Source organism: Rhinopithecus bieti, unplaced genomic scaffold, assembly GCF_001698545.2.
Source record: "Rhinopithecus bieti isolate Rb0 unplaced genomic scaffold, ASM169854v2 scaffold_110, whole genome shotgun sequence".
Taxonomy (NCBI): Eukaryota; Metazoa; Chordata; class Mammalia; order Primates; family Cercopithecidae; genus Rhinopithecus; species Rhinopithecus bieti.
This window is the reverse complement of record NW_016803311.1, coordinates 646,054-669,657: the sequence shown is the minus strand read 5'-3', so window position 1 is coordinate 669,657 and position 23,604 is coordinate 646,054. Positions and strand designations below refer to the sequence as shown.

Genomic DNA, 23,604 nt, shown 5'->3' with positions numbered 1-23,604 from the left:
TCAAGGATCTAGAACTAGAAATACCATTTGACCCAGCCATCCCATTACTGGGGATATACCCAAAGGATTATAAATCATGCTGCTATAAAGACACATGCACATGTATGTTTATTGCAGCACTATTCACGATAGCGAAGACTTGGAACCAACCCAAATGTCCATCAGTGATAGACTGGATTAAGAAAATGTGGCACATATACACCATGGAATACTATGCAGCCATAAAAAAGAATGAGTTCTTGTCCTTTGTATGAAGCTGGAAACCATCACTCTCAGCAAACTATCGCAAGAACAGAAAACCAAACACCGCATGTTCTCACTCATAGGTGGGAATTGAACAATGAGAACCCTTGGACACAGGAAGGGGAACATCACACACCGGGGTCTGTCGTGGGGTGGGGGAAGAGGGGAGGGATAGCATTAGGAGATATACTTAACATAAATGATGAGTTAATGGGTGCAGCACACCAACATGGCACATGTATACATATGTAACAAACCTGCACATTGTGCACATGTACCCTAGAACTTAAATTTAAAAAAAAAAAAGAATGCCACCCATCTACTTGCCCATTCTCTTTTCCATATGGGGAAACAAACCATCCTTGATGACTAAGACAAATGAGAATGGCACACAAGTATATTCCCTTAGAGTATTTATTTATTTACTCTGTAACAGTTCACATTTTAAATAGTGCTTCCTGACAATATACCAGCTGGCTCTTCTCTAATAAGGGCAATAAGGATAGCAATTCACATTTGGTGGATTAGTTTCACCATACCACACATTTGGGGATGGCAAAATGGGGTCTAAGGAAAAGGGAGGGTAGTTAAGGGAAAGAGGAGGGGAAGACCCTTGCATTTGCAGAAGTCATTACTATTTCTCAGTAGTGGTCATTGGCTTTGCCGGCAACCCCATGATGGGATTAGAGAAAGAAAGGAGCATTTCCTATCTTAGACACCTGGGTGGGTGGCTGCCTGCAAGGAGAAGGAGGTTTAGGGACACATTTCACAAGAAACCAGCACCCACATTGGTCAGATGAAGCTTCCTTCTGTACCGGCTGCAAGAGGAAGAAGAAAACTAAGCGTATAACGTTGTTTGGCAAGGAGAGATTCAAACTCATAGTCAAAACAATCTATGTTAAGTTAGTTTGCAAATACACCATGAAGAATTCAGAGACATTAAGTTTTTCTAGCTTCCTCTCATCTCTTTCTGGGATTTGCCCTGCGTAAACACAGTCCTCTCCCCAAACAATCCCACCAAAACAGGTCCTCATTAACAACTTCATGTTTCACTCCTACATAGAGTGGCTGGCTTCCCAGAAAGCTTTAACATGACAGAGAACCAGGTAATGCCTGGACAGCTCAGTCAGACCACAGGACCACCACCCAAGTTTTGGGTGTTCAGCTGTCTATAAATTAATCCTTCAAATTCTATACTAAACCATACTAGGTCCCAGGCCCTTATACTCAAGTAGATTCAAATCCCAGAAATTATCTGGAATCATTTCCATACTCTGGGAGTATCTTCTTAATCCCCCAAAGTCAAGCTGGACCCACAGATGACTTCTAAACTGTTGAAACCAAATTTGCCTTCAGGATCTTAAGGCAGAGGCACCCAGAAACCTGAGAAGGCCAATCTGAAGCCAGGCAACATGCCTGCTTGGATCTACTGCTACGAACCTCCTGTTACGTCATAATGCCTGTCAGTGGGCAATTAACAGAGATCCCTTTAAATCTGGACTTCGTAATTTTCTACAATCCTTTTACTAATACAAGCTAAAAGATACAAGCCCAGCCAGGCACAGTGGCTCACGCCTGTAATCCCAGCATTTTGGGAGGCAGGGACAGATGGATCATCTGAGGTCAGGAGTTCGTGACCAGCCTGGCCAACATGGTGAAACCCCATGTCTACTAAAAATACAAAAAAAAAAAAAATTAGCCAGGTGTGGTGGCAGGCACCTGTAGTCCCAGCTACTTGGGAGGCTGAGGCTGGAGAATCATTTGAACCCAGGAGGCGGAGGTTGCAGTGAGCCGAGATCACGCCATTGCACTCCAGCCTGGGCAACAAGAGCAAAACTCTGTTTCAAAAAAAAAAGATACAAGCCCAGGTAAAGAGAGAACCTGAGTTGCACTCAGGGAAGACCTATCAAAGTTAGTCCAGAAGCAGTTTTCTATCTGCCAATGTTGAATTTTCTGCTATATAAACAATGACCTAAAAGTTTAAAGGAGAACTTAATTGAAACAGCAGATTGATACAGAAGAAGGGAGGAGTAAGCACTGGAGATCATTCTAAATAACTTAACCATTTTAGAGTATTTACAGAAGAATTTTCCCAAAATACAAAGCTTCAAAGGCTCTATAGGAAAGGAGAGATGCAGAACAAAATGGTTGCATCCTGGACTCAAGTAGCAGAAGCAAACGTCCAGAAACATATCCCTGAATACAAGAGAAAGCAGAGTGAGGAGAGCTAAGGAGGATGCCCTATAGAAAAAGACGCAGAGAAGGGATAGAGCAGGATAAGGACATCAAAGGCTCCTGATTTCCAGTTCTCCTCTAAGTTGAAGACAGCATGCAAACATACACTTCTGAGGTCGCCACAGAAAAAAAAAATCATGACTGGCAGAACCATCAGAGCCACATATAACACAACATGTGGACTTGGTCAGAGATGGGTCACTCAGACTACATCCTCTTGCTCCCCTTGTGATAGGAATATGGTTATTCTTGTGGTCACTTGATAGACATGGATGGAAAATCTAAGGAAATAAGATACAAAACAAAAGAGATGAAAATACTTGGATAGCTAACTCAGTCTTCCACTATAAATCTTTCTCACTCTGTCTACAATTTGGAAGTAGCCAAGGTACAGGTGGGAAAGAATAAGGAGAGAAATAAGTGGCCCTCAAAATCAAAGAGGCAGGGCATCTGGAAGTCTCAAAATGACCAAACAAACCAGATATATTTCAGAAGGACAGGAAACTGGATCCCTGAAACTTAGGACATACCTGGACAATAACTTCACCACCACATTAAAAAATACACACACACAGCATAATGTACAACAAAATGTTTCCTAGTCATAGACTTCACTGGCTTTCCCAGCAAGACTTCATAAATTAGACATACCAAAAAAATAAAATACTTAAGAGATTCACATTTCCACATGATCCACGCAGAGTTCCTAGAGGGGGTTAATGCAGGGACTGAAAAGGTAGGTAAGACACCCCAGCCAAATAGATCATGCTGCCGTCAAAGACTCCAACATGCCTTCCCAAGCCTTTACAACCATCAGGGAGGTGGTAAATGAGGATGAAGTCTTCTCTCCATAGAACTGATTTTACAGTGACAGGAGAGTACAGAGGACATCCACTCTGTTCATTTCTTCTGCAACTGAAGATTCCATAAGATTAGATCTATGGAAAAAGAGTTATCAGTGACTATTGTTTTTCATGGTAGAGATGTTCAAAGAAAAGCAGGAAAACTAAAGGTCAGAATAGTCAACTATTTTCCTGACCTTTTCTTTAGCCCCAATAGTCTGTAAACATCTCCTCCTTCCAGAAAGGCCCAGAAACTTTGTTATTTTCCATGATAAGCTTTTGACCTTTGAACTAGACTATAATATTTCTTGGGAGTGGGGGTGGGGAGGGAACATTAGCATTTTGAGCAAGATGACTCTTTGTAGTTTGTAACTGCTATAAGCCCTGCATGTTAGCATCACTAGCCCCAATCCAGAAAATACCAGTCGTAGCCACCCCTGTCAGTCATTGGGACAATAAAAACCACGACCCCACATTGTCAAATGTCCCCTAAGGTAGATGCTATTATTTCCAGCTGAAAACAACTGAGAATCATTTCTTCATGGTCAGATAGGACATAGTGTTGGTCCAAAACAACTGTCTTGATACACATCTACTCAAGAAAGTTCCCCATTCTGCCACTTTCTAAAGGACAAAGCTGGAATTGGTAGTATTTGTCCTAAACCCTCAAGAGGAACAATATTTCAGCAGCCCCTCACCTCGTAGGGAGCTTCAACAAACTTGATCCTAGAGAGAAATCTTCGCAGCTCCCCACGGCCAATTTTGGGGGTAGACTCCTGTAGCTGAGCCATCTGGCCCTCCATTAGTGCCCACCGTAGACTAAGCTTGCTGACCACCAGGGCTGCTGGATGGCCTTCGGAGCTTGGACCTGTTGTCCTGGTAACATAAAAGGCATCTTTCCAGAGGTCGTTAATTCCAACTGAGGAAGGACAAAAACAAGAGCAGTTAACATGGACACATACCATCTACTAACAGGAGAGGGGTTTGGTTCAACAATACATTTATTTACTCATTAGTTCACACAGGAAATGTACTGAGCACTGAATAAACAGAAGGCAGCGAGCTAGCCCACCAGTGCAAACTGGGGAAGGACTGGACGCCAGTAAAGCAGCACATTCTTCCTGGTCTTTGCACCTTTACTCCTCCGAAGCTATTTCCAAAAAACCCAACTCAGGAACTGAGAGAATGTGCCCCTTATGGTGAGAATTCAGTAGAAAAGAGAGCCCGAAACGCTAGGGAGCCCGAGAATTCCCAGACTGTCAGTGCGCAGTCACAGAAGCGATTTACCTCGCCAGCGTTTATTTTGCCTCATCTTTAAAATACAAATTGTAATAAAAATGGTGTCAAGAGTCTTAATTACCATTATTTGATGTATACTGAATATTTTATGCTCCTGTTGAAAAAACAGCTCACTCAGATCTAATCACAGGATTTTCCAAGCTCACACCTCCCTGCCCTCACCCCGCAACCAGTGGACAGGTGTCCCTGCAAGTTCCAGGTAAGCTCTGTTCTTCCCCATGTATCCCAATATATCGAGAGCGCTACAAACGCCAGCTGCAGCCCAAGGCCAATGAGTTTGTAAATAGACAGCCAAGTCCATAAGTAGCAAGAGAATGTGGAAAGAAAGAAAGGAGATGTGGCCATCTAGTCCTCTTCCACTCCTGCACTCCCTGACCCCCCAACAGGAACAGCAGATTCCATGAGGGAAGGAATCGCTGAGAAGGACATCTCCAGACAACCTAGACTAGCAGGCAGCAGAGGCTGCGATCCCAATGTTTTGGTTTTCTGAGTTGAGAGTCTCCCATATAGTATCCCATTTTATTTACAATGTTATTTAGACAGATATGTAAAGCAGAAGAACACTTCCAAAATGTTAATAGTGGTTATGAGTGGCCAGATTATGGCCAATTTTTCTTTCTGCCTTTGATTTTTCTTCTTTCTCCAATTTCTATGCAAGGTGCATAGTTATATTCAAAAAAAGGTTTCTAAATCAGTGCCCTGGCAAAACACATTATATCTCTATCATGTCCTCCCCAGTTAATTCCAAATCCTAATCTGTGAGTGGGTCAAGAAACTATTCTTATTTGTAGTCCCAGCAGCTGGCACAGTGCCTGGCATACAGTTGATGTTCATTAAATGTCTGCTGAAGGAGTGGCTGAATCATCACCTTACACACTCTTTGGAATGGGACGCACTTTCACCTCCACATTCAGAGCATATGGGTTCTCACCCTGTGAGCCCAAGGCTTCCACCCAAAGGAGCATTCCAGAAAAGCCCGAGGCATCAGGGACACCAGGGAAAGTGCCCTGCTGCCGTCTGAGAAGCACACATCCTTCCCTGGGTGGGGCAATGGTCTTATCACATGCAGCCAGCACCTACTCTCCCACCATCTGTGTACACAGACTCCCACTGGCACCGGGACTCACCCTCTGAAGCCGTCACTGTGCCGGTGGTGTTGGCCAGATCCAGAAGGATGGAGGGGAATGCAGGATGCAGGAGGTAAAGGTGGTGAAGGCTGGGCGGCTCAGTTCCTAGGATGATATCCTGACAATGAACCGCAAAAAGGAAGAGCAAAGGTAACTCGACATTCCCACACATGACAGTCCGCAGGTGAAAAGGCAGAGTAGAAAATGGTGATTACTCATTCCTCTCAGATGCTAATGCCTGATCCTAACTACAAGAATGTGTTTGAAAGAAACTCCCCTGTATAAGAGACATATTTCAAAGAGCTCAAAATACTAATCACTAACTCTTTCAAACCACTACCTACAGCTGGAAAATGCTTTCTCCCTTGTAAGAAAAAAAAAAGGCAGGCAGGCCAGGCACAGTGGCTCACGCCTATAATCCCAGCACTTTGGGAGGCTGAGGTGGGCAGATCACCTGAGGTCAGGAGTTCGAGACCAGCCTGGCCAACATGGAGAAACCCTGTCTCTACTAAAAATACAAAAAAAAAAAAAAAAAATGCTGGGCATGGTGGCATGTGCCTGTAGCCCCAGCTACTTGGGAGGCTGAGGCAGGAGAATCACTTGAACCCAGGAGGCAGAGGTTGCAGTGAGCCAAGATCGCACCACTGCACTCCAGCCTGGGTGACAGAGAGAGACTCTGTTGCAAAAAAGGGAAAGAAAGAAAAGGAAGGAAGGAAGGAAGGAATGAAGGGAGGCAGGGAGGGAGGGAGGGAAGGAATGAAGGGAGGCAGGGAGGGAGGGAAGGAATGAAGGGAGGCAGGGAGGGAGGGAAGGAAGGGAAGGAAGAGAAGGAAAGAAGAAGGAAAGAAGAAGGAAGGAAGGAGGGAGGGAGGGAAGGAAGGAAGGAAGGAAGGAAGGAAGGAAGGAAGGAAGGAAAAGAAAGAAAGAAAGGCAATGTGCAGGCCCCAAGAGAGGGATCTGACATGAAGACTTCCCAGTCTTCTGCCCATGGAAGTACTAGAATACTGGTTCATCCCTTGCAGCAGATGGGGCCCTGTGGAGATGAAATCTATTTATGAAAACACAGTAAGCCAAAGGTATTTCCTTTCACTGGTGTCAAAGCCAATTGCAAGCATCGGGCTAAAAATTACAAAAATCTTATCCATTCCTGAAATGAATGGAATGTTGACCAGACAGAGGCAAATCATCAATTATAAAACAAAAGTTCCAAGGTCTGAGTGTCAGTCTTCAAACTCTCTACAGCAGAAAAAATGCACATTGGGACTATTTTTATCAGTATGATTTCTATGGGGGGTTGGGACTTGAGACTTGGCAGGTACATGAGTGTGCAGCTATGCAGTTGTTAAAGCACAGAAGTACACCCATGTGGGTTAGTCAGTGGCTGCTCTCCAGAACTTCCCAAGTGCCTCTCCTCCCCTGGGACTACCTTGGGCCTCCTGCAGTAGAGGAAATGGAAGCTCTGAGGGATGAATATTACCCCTGCTTCCATATGGCTACATGGGAAGAAGTCCCCAAGTGAGGAGAAGTGTGAGCAGGAAGTTTGCAACCTCACTCTCACCACATGCCCACAAAGCAGAAGAGGGCATTTTCCACACACCCTTAGGATCCCAGGTACAAAGGGACAGATCTCTGGCTCAGCTAACATGAGAAGAAAACAACCAAACACCTTCCTCACTGCCTACAAAATGAACACAAATTCCTTAGCATGAAAAGCAGTCTTATACCATTTAACCAAAATATGCCTTTTCCAGACTAAACTGCAATGACTCACCTGCCCACCCCATGCTGCACAAATGTTTGATCATCACCCTCAATCCACGCTTCACCTTACTCTGCCTAACCGTTGCCAATCTTATTTGCCCCTTAGACTGTCTAGCCACCCTCTCTACCCCATCTCCACACATTAAAACACTTATCCTTATGTGCCCACCTTGGCCCCCTCTTTGAGGAAAAGCTCCCTTATTACCCTAGGCAAAATTAATATCTCCTTTCTTTTGTGCTTCCATGTAAACTTACTTGTACCTCTATTAAAGCATTTGTAACATGGTGCTTTTTTTGTAGTTATTCATAGAAGACTACATTTGAGACTTATCCTGTCCAATACCCTCATTTTATTATACTAGGGGTCTTCAAAAAGTTCATGGAAATGCAGATTATGAAAAAACTACACAAGGACTTCAAAATTCTTTTTGCACCAAAATAAACTCATACTAACTTGTTATAACATACCTGAACAGGAGCTAGTCTGAGGCACCAAGAAGGGTAAGATATCAGTTTGAAAAGAGCCTCTATCAAAGTAACTCGAATTCTGCCAAAAGGTTGAAGCAATAACATGCATCAAATTTATGGTGAATTTTGGGTGGAAGAATGGTGAAATCATTGATGCCTTCTGAAAAATGTATGACGACGATGCCCCAGAGAAATTAGCAGCTTAGACGTGGATAGCTCATTTTAACAAGGGACAAAATGATGTTGGAGATTAAGCCCACAATGGCAGACCATCCTCATCAATTTGTGAGGAAAAAATTCATCTTGTTCATGCCCTAACTGAAGAGAACCAATGATTAATAGCACAAACAATAGCCATCACTGAAGACACCTCAATTGGTTCAGCTTACATAATTCTGGTTGAAAAATTAAAGTTGAGCAAACTTTCCACTGGACGGGTGGCAAAACTGTTGGCCCATATTAGCTGCAGACAAAAGCAGGGCTTTCAATGGAAATTTTTAAAAAGTGGGATCAAGATCCTGGAAGCATTTCTTTGAAGATCTGTAGCAGGAGATGAAACATGGCTTTACCAGTGTGCTCCTGAAGGCAAAGCACAATGACTACAAGAGATGGAAGTGGTCCAGTCAAAGAAAAGTGGAAAGGTCAACAGCAAAAGTCATGGGGGTATTTTGGGGGGATGCCCAAGGCATTTTGCTTGTTGACTTTAGGGCTAAAGAATGATAACATTGGCCAGGTGTGGTGGCTCACACCTGCAATCCCAGCTCTTAGGGAGGCAGAGGCAGGAGGATAGCTTGAGCCCAGGAGTTTGAGGCCTGCCTGGGCAAGATCGTGAGACCTCATTCTCCACAAAAAGGGGGAAAAAAAAAAAGACAAAAAAATAACATCTGCTTAAAATAAGAGTGTTTGAGAAAGCCAAAGCTTTAGCAGAAAAGCACCTGGGAAAGCTTCACCAGAGAGTTCTTCTCCACCACAACAATGTTCCTACTCATTCCTCTCATCAAACAAGAGCAATTTTATGAGTTTCAATGGGAAATCATGAGGCATCCACCTTATAGTTCTGAGTTAGCTCATTGTGACTTTCTTTAGTTTCCTAATCTTAAAAAATCTTTAAAGAGCTCTCATTTTTCTTCAGTTTATAATGTAAAAAAAGACTGCATTGACATGGTTAGATTCCCAGGACCCTCAGTTCTTTAGGGATGGACTAAATGGCTGGTATCAATGCTTACAAACTGTCTTGAACTTGATGGCGCTTATGTTAAGAAATAAAGTTCTTTTTTTTTTTTTCTTTTTTGAGACGAAGTCTCCCACTGCCACCTGGGCTAGAGTGCAATGGCATGATCTCGGCTCACTGCAACCTCCGCCTCCCGGGTTCAAGCGATTCTCCTGCCTCAGCCTCCCAGGTAGCTGGAATTACAGGTGCCCACCACCACACTTGGCTAATTTTTTGTATTTTCAATAGAGACGAGGTTTCACTATGTTAGCCAGACTGGTCTCGAACTCCTGACCTCGTGATTCTCCCGCCTCAGCCTCCGAAAGTGCTGGGATTGATTACAGGCATGAGCCCCTGCTCCCGGCTGATACTTTTATTTTATATTTTAATTACATTTTTCCATGAACTTTCTGAAGTCCCCTCATATGTGGGGAGGAAGTTAAAAAGTTAAGTAAATTGCCCATGGTCACATTGTTAGGGCATGTCAGAGTTAGAAATATAATCTAGATTTTAGGTAAATCTGATCCTCAAAATGAGTTAATATATTAGCATCTTCATTAACCATTAACGGATAAAGATCATGAGGCTCAGAGAAGTTGAGTGACTTGCTGACTGAGCCTGGTGGATGAATTCAGGATCCTGCCTTCATCAGGTTCCCCCCATTATCTGTGGACCATCTGTCTTCTCTAGAGAGCCAAGATTATTTTCAGTTTATCCTTAGATCCCTACAGAGATCACAGTGCCTGGCACACAGAAAGTGCTGAGTCAAGATGTGTTTCATTGAACTAGGTCAGGGTGGGTCTTACTAAAAACTCCCGGGTACCTAACACAGGTAGCACCTTGCCTCATCAACCCCATGAAAACACTGCAGTGTAACATTTAGGACTTTCTAAAATCTGCCTTCTAGGTGTCAGACCTTCTCTCCCATAGTTCCTCAAACGACCTCTCAGTTTTATGTGGTCAATGTCCCTCTCCAACTGCTGGCCACCCTCCCCCATACCCGTTCCTTCAGTCTCAGGGCATGCGCCTCAAAGCCCAGCCTTACCCCTCCCTGAAATTCTCTCTGCCCACTCCAGACCAGTCATAATGATTTCTCCTCTTCAACAATTGTAGTATATATGAATTGTCTGCAAATTTGGATCTAGTATCTTGGGAGGACTTTTTATTCTTTATTCAGCTTCCCCCAGTCAGTAGCCAGCAGTCAGGGGCTGTTGTCAGCATTCACATTCTCTGCTAAAAGGCAAAGGTGTGGCTCAGGAGGACACGGGGTTCCTGCTTTTCTCCAGCGAGTGCTGACTTGTTTCTACCCCAACCCCTTGGAAAGTGATGGATCAAATAACATCTCCAGAACACAGTCAGGCCTGCAGAGCAGCTGCCATCTGACAAAGTAAAAAAGGGACCCTCCCAGGCTCACTCACGGAATTGGGAGATGCAGCTGACAGCCCTTCGGCCCAGAAGAGGAAGACAGACTTCCGGTCTGAAGTAACTGCCGAGGTGGCTGGCGTTTCTTTCATGTGACACGGAGCACGGTAACTCCAAACCACAGAGCCAGAGTCACCATCCACAACCATCATCTACAAAAGAGAAGACAGAGAATAAACATGGCCAGGCCTCAAAAAAGCAGCAGGCCCAGAAAATGCACACACAAAAGTGTGCAGGTATTCAAACAACACAAATATTAACAGGTTGCGCTTTGAAGATGCAAGCAAACTGGGTGTTCAGAGAGCATGAGAACAAGGGTTCTGCGGCCCTTGTTCCCATTTAGTAGATTTCAAGAACTGCAAAGTTCTCAAGTGGGAAAGGGACATTCAAATCATGTAGTCTACCCCATTTTACAGGTGAGAAAAGCAGGATCTGAGAGACAGGAAGTGATGTGGACACAGGGCTTGTCCACGATTAGGGCAGTCCTCAGAGAGACAGTAGCAACTCTGCAAATGCCAACAGCAGCACCTTATTCCCCACAACACAGCAGCCACTCAGAAAACAATGGCCCAGTGAACACTGTCCTCGGGCACGGTGTTCCCAGCTTTACGGATCTGACTCTTGGTGTCATGGCACATGGACCTAGGGAAGCGTCAAATTTAAAGCAGCGCTGTTTAAACAGGCAAAACAATAATCCAAGAGGGAATTCATTGCTTAGTTGCATTTCTCAAAGGATAATGATGAAGGGGTTCAAATTCATATCCTGGCATATGTCTGCTCTTCACCCTAAATGCCTCACAAATCTGGAACCTCTCATTTACCACAATCCCCAAGAAGTTCCCCAATTTCCTCTAGCCCAAGTGTCTTTACTCCCTTCTACTCAGCGTCTCCACACTTCTATAAGTGGAGGACCTAACCTCTTTGGACAAGTGTTTGCTCTATTCTTCCAGGCTCCTGAGTCCTGCCTTTCTGTGCCTGTGCTCAGACTCTGCATCACACAAGTTCCTGGAACCAATCTGACAGAGACAAAATCTTCTCAACCAGCAGAGAAAGAAAAACAGAGAAGCACTTTAAGATTCCCTTTGGCAGTCTTGGGGAAAAAAGAAGTCTAGAGACACTGCACTAAAAACTTGCATCCACTCAAACACATATTTCATTTAACTGTCACAATAATCCTAAGAAGGCAGGCAATATTATTACCCCTGTTTTATAAATGCAGAAACTGCAGCTAGGCGAGATTAGGTAATATGCCCAAGGTCTCCAATAAGTAATGGTGTCAGGATTAAAACCCAGGGCTGAAACTCAGCATCTCCACCTTCAACCTACTATACCTACTATATACCCTTCTTCCATTGTCCTCCCAGCACCAGTGAAATCCCAATCTGTATCGGAAATTCCTCTGAATTACACGCAGGCATTGGCTTTTCCTATATAGCACCTTTGGTAGTCTCCCTAACATGATGCTTTTTATCACTGTATCTGTCCTCTGCCCATAACCAAATAGCTCTATGGCCTCCAAAGCCTCATCCGGATTCTGCAGCTGTGCTTTCGGGGCCCTCTGTAAGCTGACCTCATTCTCGTCTCTCTGGCGGGAGTGCACCTCAGCCCACCCTTATCTGCTTAGCAAACCTTTTCTCTGCTCTCATGATTCTGCACATACAACCCCTGACCAACATGAAGCATCTCTTGCCTCCCTGGCCCTCCAGCTCGCCTGCACTCCATCTGCTCCCTGTGTTTCCAGTGGACCTCCACAACAGCACTTTCCAGCATGTGGCAGAGCTGTGCAGTGACTTTGTCTTCATTAATTTTGTGTCTCCAGCATTCAGCACAGAAGTTGGCACACACTAGAGGTGATGATAAAGCGTTTGTTGAATTCTTTTTCTCTCTCAGGGAACAGTGGGCAATGTATAGAAATAGATATATATTTCACAGTGAAAATAAACCAAAATGCAAGGTCGATAATAAAAAAAAAAAATTGTAACTCTGTAATTCTGCTGTAATGTTAAAGAAATGAAAGTCATCTATCCAATCATTATATTCTCACAATATGCAACTTCATGTAATATCAAGGATCTATTCAGTGTCCTTGGAACATGCTCTATCCTTTCTGTTTTTGCGCCTCTGGTCTTGGCACCCCTGACCTGGCATGTCTTCCTCTCCACATAAATATGATTCAGCTTTAAAAAGCTCTGCTTATATTTCCCCCCTTTATAAGGTCTTCCATAAAACCCCAGTCACCACAGACTCCTCTGAAATCTTAAGTGTAGCTGTGTGTTAAAGCATTACATTTCTGTATACCTGTCTTTCTCCACCAAGAGATTTCAGGTTTCCACTGCCTAACTGTAAGCTAGGGATCCAGAACAAGAAACTCTTATATAGGAAGGAGATTATCCTAGAAAGGCTTCCAGTGCTCCAGATTTTAGCACTGAACTGTGAATTTTCATTTTATCCACTCAGTGAGACGCTGAGTTCTTTGAAGGTAGAGATCATATTTTAGGTTCTTTTTATTCCCTGCTGTGCCTAGCAGAGGACTGGACAGAAAGCATATACTTTACATATGCTTTGATTGATCTGAGGCCCAAAGTTTTACCTTTTTCATCCCAACTCCATCCTGTATCTGCAGAAGGAAGTCTAACGTCTGATCATCAGTGAAATATCCAGGAGTAGGCGGGCTGCAAATAAGGACAAAGTAAGCAATCAATAGTGAACAAGAAAAACGGGAAAACTAAGAACTCTCCCTCCCTTCTCTTGCACTGGCCCCAGATATAAGAATTGCAAGCAATTGTTCTGGACAATTTTTAGACATGGGAAAGTGGATCAAAACAGCAAACACAAGAAGGAACACGCTGCAAACCTGCGCAGGCCTTGAAGTCTCAATGTCCAGTAAGGTGTCAGATTTTGCCCCCGAAGCAGCACAAGGCCTTGTCTGGTTGTAATCAGAAGGTTGCTGCAGTTGGAATCTGGTGCCTTCACCATCTGGAGTAGCTCAACACCATCACTGGATTAAATAAGACCCCAACAGTTAGTCTCTGGCTTGAATGACATTTCTGAGCCATTTATTGTGGCTTTGTCTCTCAGTATACATACACCTGTATACACTCTTATATTCATGCCCCACCATTATCTCATCAAGTGGGACACACCGTTGTTTCAGCTGAATCTCATTTTCTTGACCTTAGAAACCAAGAATCCCTAGAAAATTCCATACAAGTTCAAAAGGAACTCATAGGAGAAGTGCTACAGTGCAATATCTCTCACATTCGATACTCTGGGAAAGACAACAGAGTCAAGGATAATCACAGGGAAGGCAGACAGAGATCTGGACAGGAGGCCAGAGGTTGCCAATGAGCTTGGGCAGCAGCCCATGGCATACACTTCGCTGAATTTGTTCTTGCTCGGTGCCCCTGGGACTATTCTACTTAATACCTGTCAAATTCACCAAAACAACATGATACTGCCTTAAAAAATGCTAGAAAATGATTTGGAACTTCTGGTAGAAAAGAATGAAACAATCATTATCCAGGCTTCGGGTTAAATGGGTAAAATCCTCTGCATGGGACAAACTACATGCTTCTAGTTAAGAAATAAATAAAAATAAAAAAATAAGATTTCATGGACGCTATCCTCGCTTCTGTCAAAATGATGCTTCAACTAAGAGAAAAAATACAGAAAAGAGTAGGTCAGATCCTTCAACACAGTTTTACAAACAGTTAGATAAGTGTATCTCCCTCCCCACTCTGACTCAGAGCCCTAAGTATCCTTCCTTGCATCCTACCTGAGGAGTGATCACACATGGTCACCAACACATAGATATCAACGCATTACATTACCAAGAGAAGAAAATTTCTAACTCACGTTAACCAGATCAGAAGATAGTAAATTAAGATTAGCACTGTTTCCCCCAAACCTCTACCCACATATTCACCAGCCCAGCCAAACTTAGAGACTCAAAGGCATGTGAGTTCACAGGAGATCTCACTGTGACCAAGGACAGACATCTGCCCTACCTGTAAACATCAATGAGCTCAGAGAGGTTGATGGATCTTCGCTTCTCCCATTCTGGCTCTTCTATCTGCAGAGAAGGTGGTGAGCTGTCTCGATTTTGGGCCTGAACAAAAATGTCCCGCAGGGCGACAGCCTGTATATTTCCTAGCACCACAGGAAGAACCAACACTGAGAATTTGAATTTAACAGAACTGTCCCATGGTGAGGATCTGAGCAAGAGACACAGAGCCTGACCAGATGGGTCTAACAGAGCCCACCCAGACTGGACAACACAGAACAAGTTGGGAGGTGATTAAGTGGGTGCTGGACAAGAGTCTTCCCTTTAGAGGAGGCAGCAAAGGAAAGCAGAGTTAATAGCCTGTGATAGGTGGGGGACAGTGAGAGACCCCTGCATTAGAAGGCTCTGGGAAGGCTGGTGTCTGGAGTTCCTGAGCTTTCAGCCTGTCTCACATGGAAGACCCCATCACATACGCCAGTGGGGAACAGGAGCAAAAACTAGCCTTGCATCTTACCAAAGCCAAACAGGATGTAGACAGCCCCGTTTGTTGTGATGTAAACCTGAGGACCAATCAGATTCCTAACTCCCACGATGTTGTACTTCACAGGTCGACCCACTGGACTTCCAGTCCGGCCGGACACCAGCAGAAAGCACAGATCTGGCTGAGGAAGTAAGAGAGGGGAGTGGAGTCAACAGAAGCCCTATCGTTTCCTAAATAAATGGCTTCTCCAGACAGTCACTGCCTCCTCATTAGCCACGGGTTCAGAAACACTCCCCCAAATTGGAAAGCACAAAGCCAAACCTGCTTCGCTTTATTTCCCTGCAAGTAAGCAAGTGAGACAAATGTCCCATTGCCTCACTAGAGCCAGCAAAGGGCATCTTCAAAGCACCTCAGACAGTTTCTCTGAAGCAGAATTGTTGCTTGTGGAACAGTCTCCTGAGGCACAGAATTCTAGCCTACAGCTAAACATAGGATGGCTGGCCCCTGGGTCTTTACTTCAATACCAGAAATCCCCAGTAATATTTGGTTCCAGCTAGAGTTAATCCAGGCAGTGCTCTCCCATCAGAACACTGGATGTCTGGCCTGGACACCATCAACTTTATTCTCAAAGAGAGATCAGCAAACTTTTTCTGTGAAGGGCCAAATTTTAGGCTTTGCCAGTAGATGATCTCTGTAGCAACTATTCTACTCTGCTGTTCTAGCGTGAAAGCCGTCATAAACAACACATAAATGAATGGGTGTGAGTATGTTCCAATAAAGCTCTATTTACAAAAACAAGTAGTGGGCCAAATTTAACCTACAGGCCACAGTGGCCAACTTCAGCTCTAGAGGATTTTCTTTTGGGGATAGAGTTACCAGTTAAATATGAGGATTTTACTGATATCTTGACTTCAGTAAAGCTTTTGACAAAGTTTATCATCGTGAACTCTCTGGACAAGATAAAGAAATGTGTAGATAAACAAATGTACCTTTGCCGTGTACCAGGAAAAGGTACTTATGGGATCACTAATAACCTAGAGGGAGGTTTTTAGAGGAATGTCATAGCACTCTGCCATTGCCCCATTCCTATTACACATTCTTAGCAAAGGCTTAAAAGAAGAGAATTCAAGTTTATCACAAAGCTGAGAAGGATAGCTAATATGGCATAAGACAAACTCAAAATTCAAAAAAACCTTAGGCTGGAAGATGAGTCAAAATCTGCCAGAAAAAAAAAAACTGGTCTATTAATAATTAAACATTAAAAGATACAGGTACTTTAACTGGTTACAAATAAAAAGCAAATCTTAGAAAATATATTATGATCTTTGCCTGCAAAAACAGAAATACAGAGTCTATATCAAAATAAGTAACTATTCCCTTAGGTTTGACACATTGGTTATACTACAAATAAAATGCTGTTTTTACATATAAGTACCACATTTTAAAAGAGATTTGGACAAACTAGAATGCAAAGGGAAAGAAATCAAGAAAAAGAGGGGTCTGGACTTCCTGGTTGCATGAGGAACAGTAATAAGAAATGGGAATATTTAGCCTTGAGTAGCAAGCTTACAGGGACCAGGCCAATGTTTAAACAGCTTTCCTATAGAAAGGGGATTAGATTCATTCAGAGTAGTTCTATGGGAATGAAGCTGGAACAATGAGTGGAAGCTATGAGAAAGCAGATTTCTTTCTGCTTAGGACAGAATTTTCTGGAGCTGGCCCAAAAATGAAATGGACTGCCTCACAAATTCGTGTTATTCCATCAGCCTGAGTACGCCAAGAGAGTGGGGTGCCAATATGCCTGTAATGCTGAACCACAGATCATAGCATGGTATGAGAAAGTTAACCGAATGGTCTTCAAGGTCCCTTCCCACTAATGTTCTAGACCTTATCAGTTCCTCTAATCAAAAACCAAGTCCAGTTCTCCAAGCCCACTTCACTCTAAACCCAGATCAACAAATGCAATCACTCTAAGTCACAGACTTAGGCCTTCCTTGTGAAGAGACAGTCTTCCATCTCAGAAGCTTATGCAGGTTCCTGGGGTCCCTTGTTGCTGGTAGAGAGGTCAAAAGAGGTCAGTACAAGGATGAAGCTGCTGTGCTATATACCTAGTGCCTCTATAAGGTTTTCCTAGAACTGTCTACCACTTTTCAAGCAGAACTGAGACTATGCCCTAGCTGTACCCTATTGTGAAAATTCTGTAGGGCAAGACGGGCAATACACTGGGTAGAGACCAACACAAAGGGCACAGAGTAAGAGTGGGCAAGAAGCCGCTTCCTCCGGTGGAGACCTCCTTACTATGGAGGGTCCTCAAGGGCCTGAGCCACTCTCCTGCCAACCACCACCAGCTAATAAGCAGCCAGACGGGACAGTTAGACCAAGATTTCTAAATTCAATCACGACACAAAAACTTGTTCAATGGCTTGCTGTGCCTCCCCATATGTTCCCCTTCAGAGAATTGCTCCCTGATGTAAGTAATAATTCAAATTTTCCCTAGTCCCCAATCTCTTTATTCATAATGGCTAGGATAAAAAAGATTACATGAATAATTCCTGAATCCTTGGTTCGGGTCCACTTTAAGACCAACTGGCTAGCTAAAGAAAACGAACATAAAGTACCCTTAAAGCTTAAAACCCTTAAAACTAAGTAGGCTTCAGAAATTTAGCTCATTCTGGATCTTGCCTTTATCTTGCAAATGTAAGGGAGAGTTTAGTGTGCTAGAGCAGTGCTCCTCAAAACTCATGACTGACAGGGCACTCTGAGTTTGGGGGACTCTTGGCAGAAAGATACAAAATCTTAACAGATTTCATTCCATTCTGCATAATTTTACCCGCAGAATTTACAACTTTACTCCATATAGGCAATACAAAGATCACAACAGCAAACACAAGGTCTACTAAAATTAAAATAGGTTATCAAATGAGACAAAATTAGCCATATCCACATTTTTCCACAAACATTCTTTGCCGATTGACTCTTTTGTGCCCAAAGCATTTCCTTGGCAGACACACTAGGAAGTCTGAGAAAAGTCTTTGACAAAAGCTCTGAAAACGCTTCCAGAATAAAAACTTAAAATCGAGATCATCCTGCTCATTAATTTATTCCTGCCTGTGATGTGGGGGAAAGACTACTCTTATTTTATCTGCGTGCAGAGTAACCAGTACATTGAAGTTCCTGCAAATCACAATTTAGGACCATAATTCAAAGGCCACTGTTCTGGATCAAAGTCTGCCTTGTCACAGCCTAGATTACAACACTCCTTTCTTTGGTCATTGTTGTTATTATTGCTTGACTTAGATTTTCTTCCTACGTATCTTTTATGAACTTTGTACCAGCCTGTTCTATTGTTTTATAATTGACATAAAAATGTACATATATAATATAGTACAACTAAAAATACATATACACAGTAAACATAGGCACTACTCTAGGCACTTTAAATATGTTAGCTCTAATTTTCATAACAATGATATAAGTAGATATAACATGCCCTTTTTACATATGAAGAAACCAGAGCTTGGACAGGCTCCATGGCTTGCCCAAGGCTGCAAAGACATAAAGTGGTAAAGGTGGAATTCACACACAGACCTATCTGACTCTAAAGCTCCACTACACCCCAGTCCATGGAGCCATGAGGCTGCCAGAGAAAATGGGTTCATAATGGTCATATATTCACTTAACCTCACAAAGAGAATTTACTTAAACTCTTGTAAAAAGAACATTTCAAGCAGTATTTATAATAGCAACACTAGGAGCTGAGACAACTAAAATAGAAGCATTCCCTATAAGAAACAAAAACCATTTAATAGAGCTCATACCTGCAATTCCCCAATGGCCAGAACCACGAGGTCTCGAACACCATCTTCATCCAAGTCTGGCAGCACCACAACTGGGGCAGCTAAGGTACTATTAGACAAGTAGTTTGGGTTCAAAGTCCAAATGGCTTTCCCTGAGGAAGGACACATAGGCTGGTCACTATGACAGCTTCTTGCCTCTAGAAAAGGCAGATGTCATGTTCCCAGGCCAGAAAAGAAAGACGCAATGGGCTGAACAACAGACAGCAACTCCTGCCTACTTACTGCCTTTCGTTTTTGTCTTACTGAGGAGGAGGGAGCAGGGAGTGTGATCTGAATCCTCAGGTATCTGGCTAACAAATCCATGCAATAATTTCCCACCTAGATCCTTTTAGATAAAATGGAGGTGCTAAATCCTTTCCAACAAAGAAGGGCTCACTTGCCTGGGGTGAGGGAACGAATCTGTTAGAGATTATAACAACCATTAAGGAAACATCCAGGGGCAGCCGACCAGACCCCTCTGCTTCCTTCCCCCACACTGTCACATAAGTAAACACCACAGCATCATGGGAAGTTTTCCAGATGGCTTCAGTTCCACAGTTAACTCAAATCCCAGTTTTTTTCACTCAGAAGCACCCCGCGACCAAACTCCAACCTCTAAACCTGGGAAGGATGTTATTTATTCCACTCCACGTGAGCACACGGCCCAGCAGTACCAAGCCTATGGGCCGTATACTTAGGATTCTGTAAGAACCTTCAGGACATGTGATTCTTTTTCATTCCCTTTGTCATGTATGTCTGAATGCAGTAAGAAGCTAAAAGGCCAGTCAACAAGCCTCAACAAACCTTTATTTCTTCACTGACGTATTTTTTTAAGTAGTTAATGCCCAAGTTTACACATGGATCCCATGTATATCAAATATGAAGAATCAAAGTTCAGTTGTCTTTTGTACAAAGAACAGAGTCAGGAGACTATTTACACACCAAAGGCCTCAGGGTAGTTTCTGTTTGGGTAATTCAGTTCCAGCCCCATCCTATCACCAAACAGGTTGAACCATGGATCTGTTTACTCAAAGTGCCCAAACCTTTTCTCTCATTTCTCTTAATAACCATATTCCAGAGCAGTAAATCAGACATTCCACCATGTGAGAGTAGAAAGGTCCCTCACCCAACAGATGATTCTAATCCAACATTATGGCTCGTAGGAGCAAAGTTCTTTTGTGATCAATGGTATTTACCTGATGTTGCATTGAATGCACTGAGCATTTTGTGTGTCCCTGTCACAAGGCAGATGGTTTCAGCCAAGCTTCCTGGCATCAGCTCCAAACATGTGATATCTCGAGCCTCCTCAGGGAGAAGACTAGACCACAGTGTGCTGCCATTCATCCCCGAAAGGCACACAAGATTAGCAGCTGGCCTTGAGCCACCTAAAAGCACACAAGAGAGAGAAAAAAGGAAAGCAGGCAGAGGAGATAAGAGGCAGAGATGAACAAGAGGCCACAAAACTCCAAGTAGATGGTGGTAAGGCAGCAACCACACTTGTGTATTCAGCTCCCTCCCACACTTCTGGCAGCCAGGTGTAAACACAGAATGCCTGTCATCTTTGCTTAACACGCTTCTCATGTAAGACAAGAGCTGTGGCCTCCTCTACACTGTCGAATGCATCTCCACTTTTGCACCTTTCCCAACGCTTCTCTTTACATGTTTGCCACCTTGGCCCCAACTAAATGGTGATATCCTTAAGGAGAAAGACTGTCTCACTAATGTCTGCACCTATAGCAACCAACTGTTTGCCTAATAAGAGACAGGAGCAAAATCAAGAATATGGAAAAGGTAGTTAAGAACAAAAAATCAGGAGGAAAAGATATGCTCGGAAACATGAGACTGATCTAGAATGTGTGCACAGCAGGGAGCAAAATACCTGAATTCTAATCATCACTAACAAATGCTTCCTGAGAGTAGAAAAAATTTTTTAAAAAAATAAACTCGAAGATTACATATAGCAATGATGAGTGGGTCTTGCTAGTCTAGAGTTCTATGGAATCAATTGATTTGGTCCCAGTCAGGAAAAAATATTTGGGAAGACCTAATACCTAGGTCCAAGGACAGCTAATAAGGGATTAAAGTAGCCATGCCCTTAGTAAATAAGCCTTTATGTCACTTAATTACTACATCAGACTCAGAACTTTCTCCCTTGTCAGTTTCACATGCACTCTCAGGACAGGGATACATGACTCATTTCATACAGTTCCCACTTTCAGCAACAACTAATACAGATAAGGAAACAAAACTTCTAGAGCTTCCTTCTATCTATTCCTCAGTAGGACTAATTAATTATACAACCTAAAAACAAGTGACAAACTATGGTTGGCTGTTTCAGACCTTGTTGCCAGAAGATATATATGACAAACAAGGGTGGTATATGGTAACTTCCAGGCTTCTCAAAGGTACTAGGATCCCTATCCTGTGCAGTTCTCCCTACTGGAGGAACCTCCTCCATCCTACAATGCTCTAGCTCATCTTTTCCCAGGTGGTGGTGGGTTACCCCTTCCTGCTAGATCATGACTCCTCGAGGCCAAGGCCAGGCTCCTCTTGTTCTGCAGTCTGTGTGTAATCAGCAGAACTCTAGAGAAGGTGCACAGTGGCTGCCACACAGTCAGCATCAACACACAGTTGCTGAATGAAGGAACAAGTGAATAGACCAAAAACTTAATCCCTCTGTGTCCAGTGGCACAAAGCTTTGTGGGTTATGGGCACAGCAGCTTGGCATGAGGGTCAAGGACATGAACTCCAGAGCCAGACTCCTTGGATCTAAATCCCCAGCTCTACCATTTACCAGCGGCAGGACTTTGGGCAAGTTCTTTAACCTCACGATGTCTCACCTTCCTCATGTGCAAAAGGGAAATAATAATGAGTCTACCTCACAGGACTGTGTGGAGGGATAAATTCCTTCATACGTTACGTGCTGACAATGGTGTATCAACACATAGAAAGCACCATATGTTCACTATATCCTTATTTGCACAGTCTGTGGCCAAATCAGCCTGGTCCATATTGTGTCCAAACCCACGGCCTTGCCATTATGAGTCTTTATATGAAGCAAACCACATAAGATACCAAATGACTAAAAACGTCTCTAAATCTAAGTAGATGGGGAAGATTTTTACTTCAGAAGTCATGGGCAGGAAAAGTGTAATCAAGTTTTGATTGCACGGAAATCTACTCCTAGGCTGGAGATGCTCTCTATAGCAGACCTCCACCCAGACTGCTTTCACATCTCACGTGGGCCTCAGAAAGCCACCCCTACTGATGTAAGAGATGTGGTTTAGAATTCTCTCAAACACACCTAGATGTGTATTCCAAGGCCTAGATGACTTAAAAGCAGTCACTAGGGCACCCTCAACATCAAACTAGGTCCCTGCATCAGCTCACAGGCTGCAGTTTGACTCCACTGTAGTGGAGACTGCAGGACCAACCAAAAGCCTTGTGTACTTAGGCTGAAATCAGAACATTTTTCTTTTTCTACAGCTGACATGTGTAAAAGCTGGGATCCCAGAAACAGCACCCTAAATTAGGGTAAGTTGTGGACGGTTTCATAAGGAGACTATTCACAAAGATGTGGCCAGCGTGTAGAAACACCACAAGTGATAGTGCAGACCCTCAGAACTGTTAGGCTCCCCGACAAAGACACAAGGAGAGGATGCAATTACTGGAATCCAGAAAAGCAAAGTCCTATAGGAGGGCCACCTTGAAACGAGCTGTGACCCAGGGTCAAGGCTGTAGCAGCCATCCTGCGGTGACCCCGGCGGGGAGGGAGCCAGGGGAGTGAATACCTCCCCTCACACTCTTCCTCCCCTCCCATTCCTGAGCTGTGCTCCCCATTGAAAGGAGACCAGCAGGCAAGGAAGCCTGCTGATACCATCCATACAGCTCAGCCTCCCCATGCAGAGAGCAGGATGGACAGCAGGTCTGCAAGCGTAAACTGAAGGGGGAAAGGAAAACACCCAGCCAACAGGTATGTGTGTAAAGATGTGTAAGTCTACGAACAAAAGTTTTCTGCCAGGAATAGGAAGGTAGCATAAAGTCAATGTTCACTATAATCTAAGAAGCAACGCAAAACCAGGAGAAAACCCATGAAACCCGAGGACTAACACTGTTCATTGCAAAGTGTGTGAGCAAGTCACTTCCTCTCTGCATCGCAGTTTCTTCACTGGCCTGGTCACCACTAAAAATTCCTTCCAGCTATAACTCCCTCTGATTTTTCAGACTGAGCTTTATTTATATGTGGAAGCTTTCCTATGAGGGTTTTCATGTATGCCAGAACCAAGGTTAACTTTCTGTTCACTGCAGATCCTTCTGCAGTACCACTTGGGACACAGCTCCGATGTTTTCTCCCAGCTGACAGTATCCCTGTAGCAGTCTTGAAAAGACACATCTCTTACCTACTGCACTCCCGTTCCTTGACATCACGAAGGAGAGAAGCACATCACGCAGGCCATCTCCATTCACATCAGCCAATTCCAATGGAGACACGTCCCCACCTGTTATACACATAAAAAACCAAAAAGGTCCTGAGCAAGTTACCACAAACTAGTTCTCTGTTGCCAATGGCTCTATAAACACCAGGCAGACTCCAGTTCCTTGACTAGGTACAGTGTACACACCTCTCCCTACTCCCCGCCCCCCCCCCCCCCCCCCCCCCCCCCGCCCCCCCAAAAC

General features: G+C 43.7%; 1 protein-coding gene across 1 annotated transcript in view; it reads right to left on the bottom strand.

Moving 5' to 3' along the window:
• Positions 1-641: 641 nt before the first annotated feature.
• FAM234B (family with sequence similarity 234 member B) overlaps positions 642-23,604 on the bottom strand; it is a 37,353-nt gene continuing 14,390 nt past the window's right edge. The window contains exons 3-13 of the mRNA XM_017873268.1: positions 23,328-23,426; positions 20,124-20,312; positions 18,910-19,040; positions 15,125-15,272; positions 14,615-14,756; positions 13,462-13,605; positions 13,198-13,279; positions 10,604-10,759; positions 5,747-5,864; positions 4,019-4,239; positions 642-3,416 (exon numbers count right to left, since the gene is read on the bottom strand). Of these exons, the coding sequence (XP_017728757.1) occupies positions 3,411-3,416; positions 4,019-4,239; positions 5,747-5,864; positions 10,604-10,759; positions 13,198-13,279; positions 13,462-13,605; positions 14,615-14,756; positions 15,125-15,272; positions 18,910-19,040; positions 20,124-20,312; positions 23,328-23,426 (1,436 nt within the window). The 3' untranslated portion in view covers positions 642-3,410. The remainder of the gene's footprint in view (positions 3,417-4,018; positions 4,240-5,746; positions 5,865-10,603; positions 10,760-13,197; positions 13,280-13,461; positions 13,606-14,614; positions 14,757-15,124; positions 15,273-18,909; positions 19,041-20,123; positions 20,313-23,327; positions 23,427-23,604) is intronic.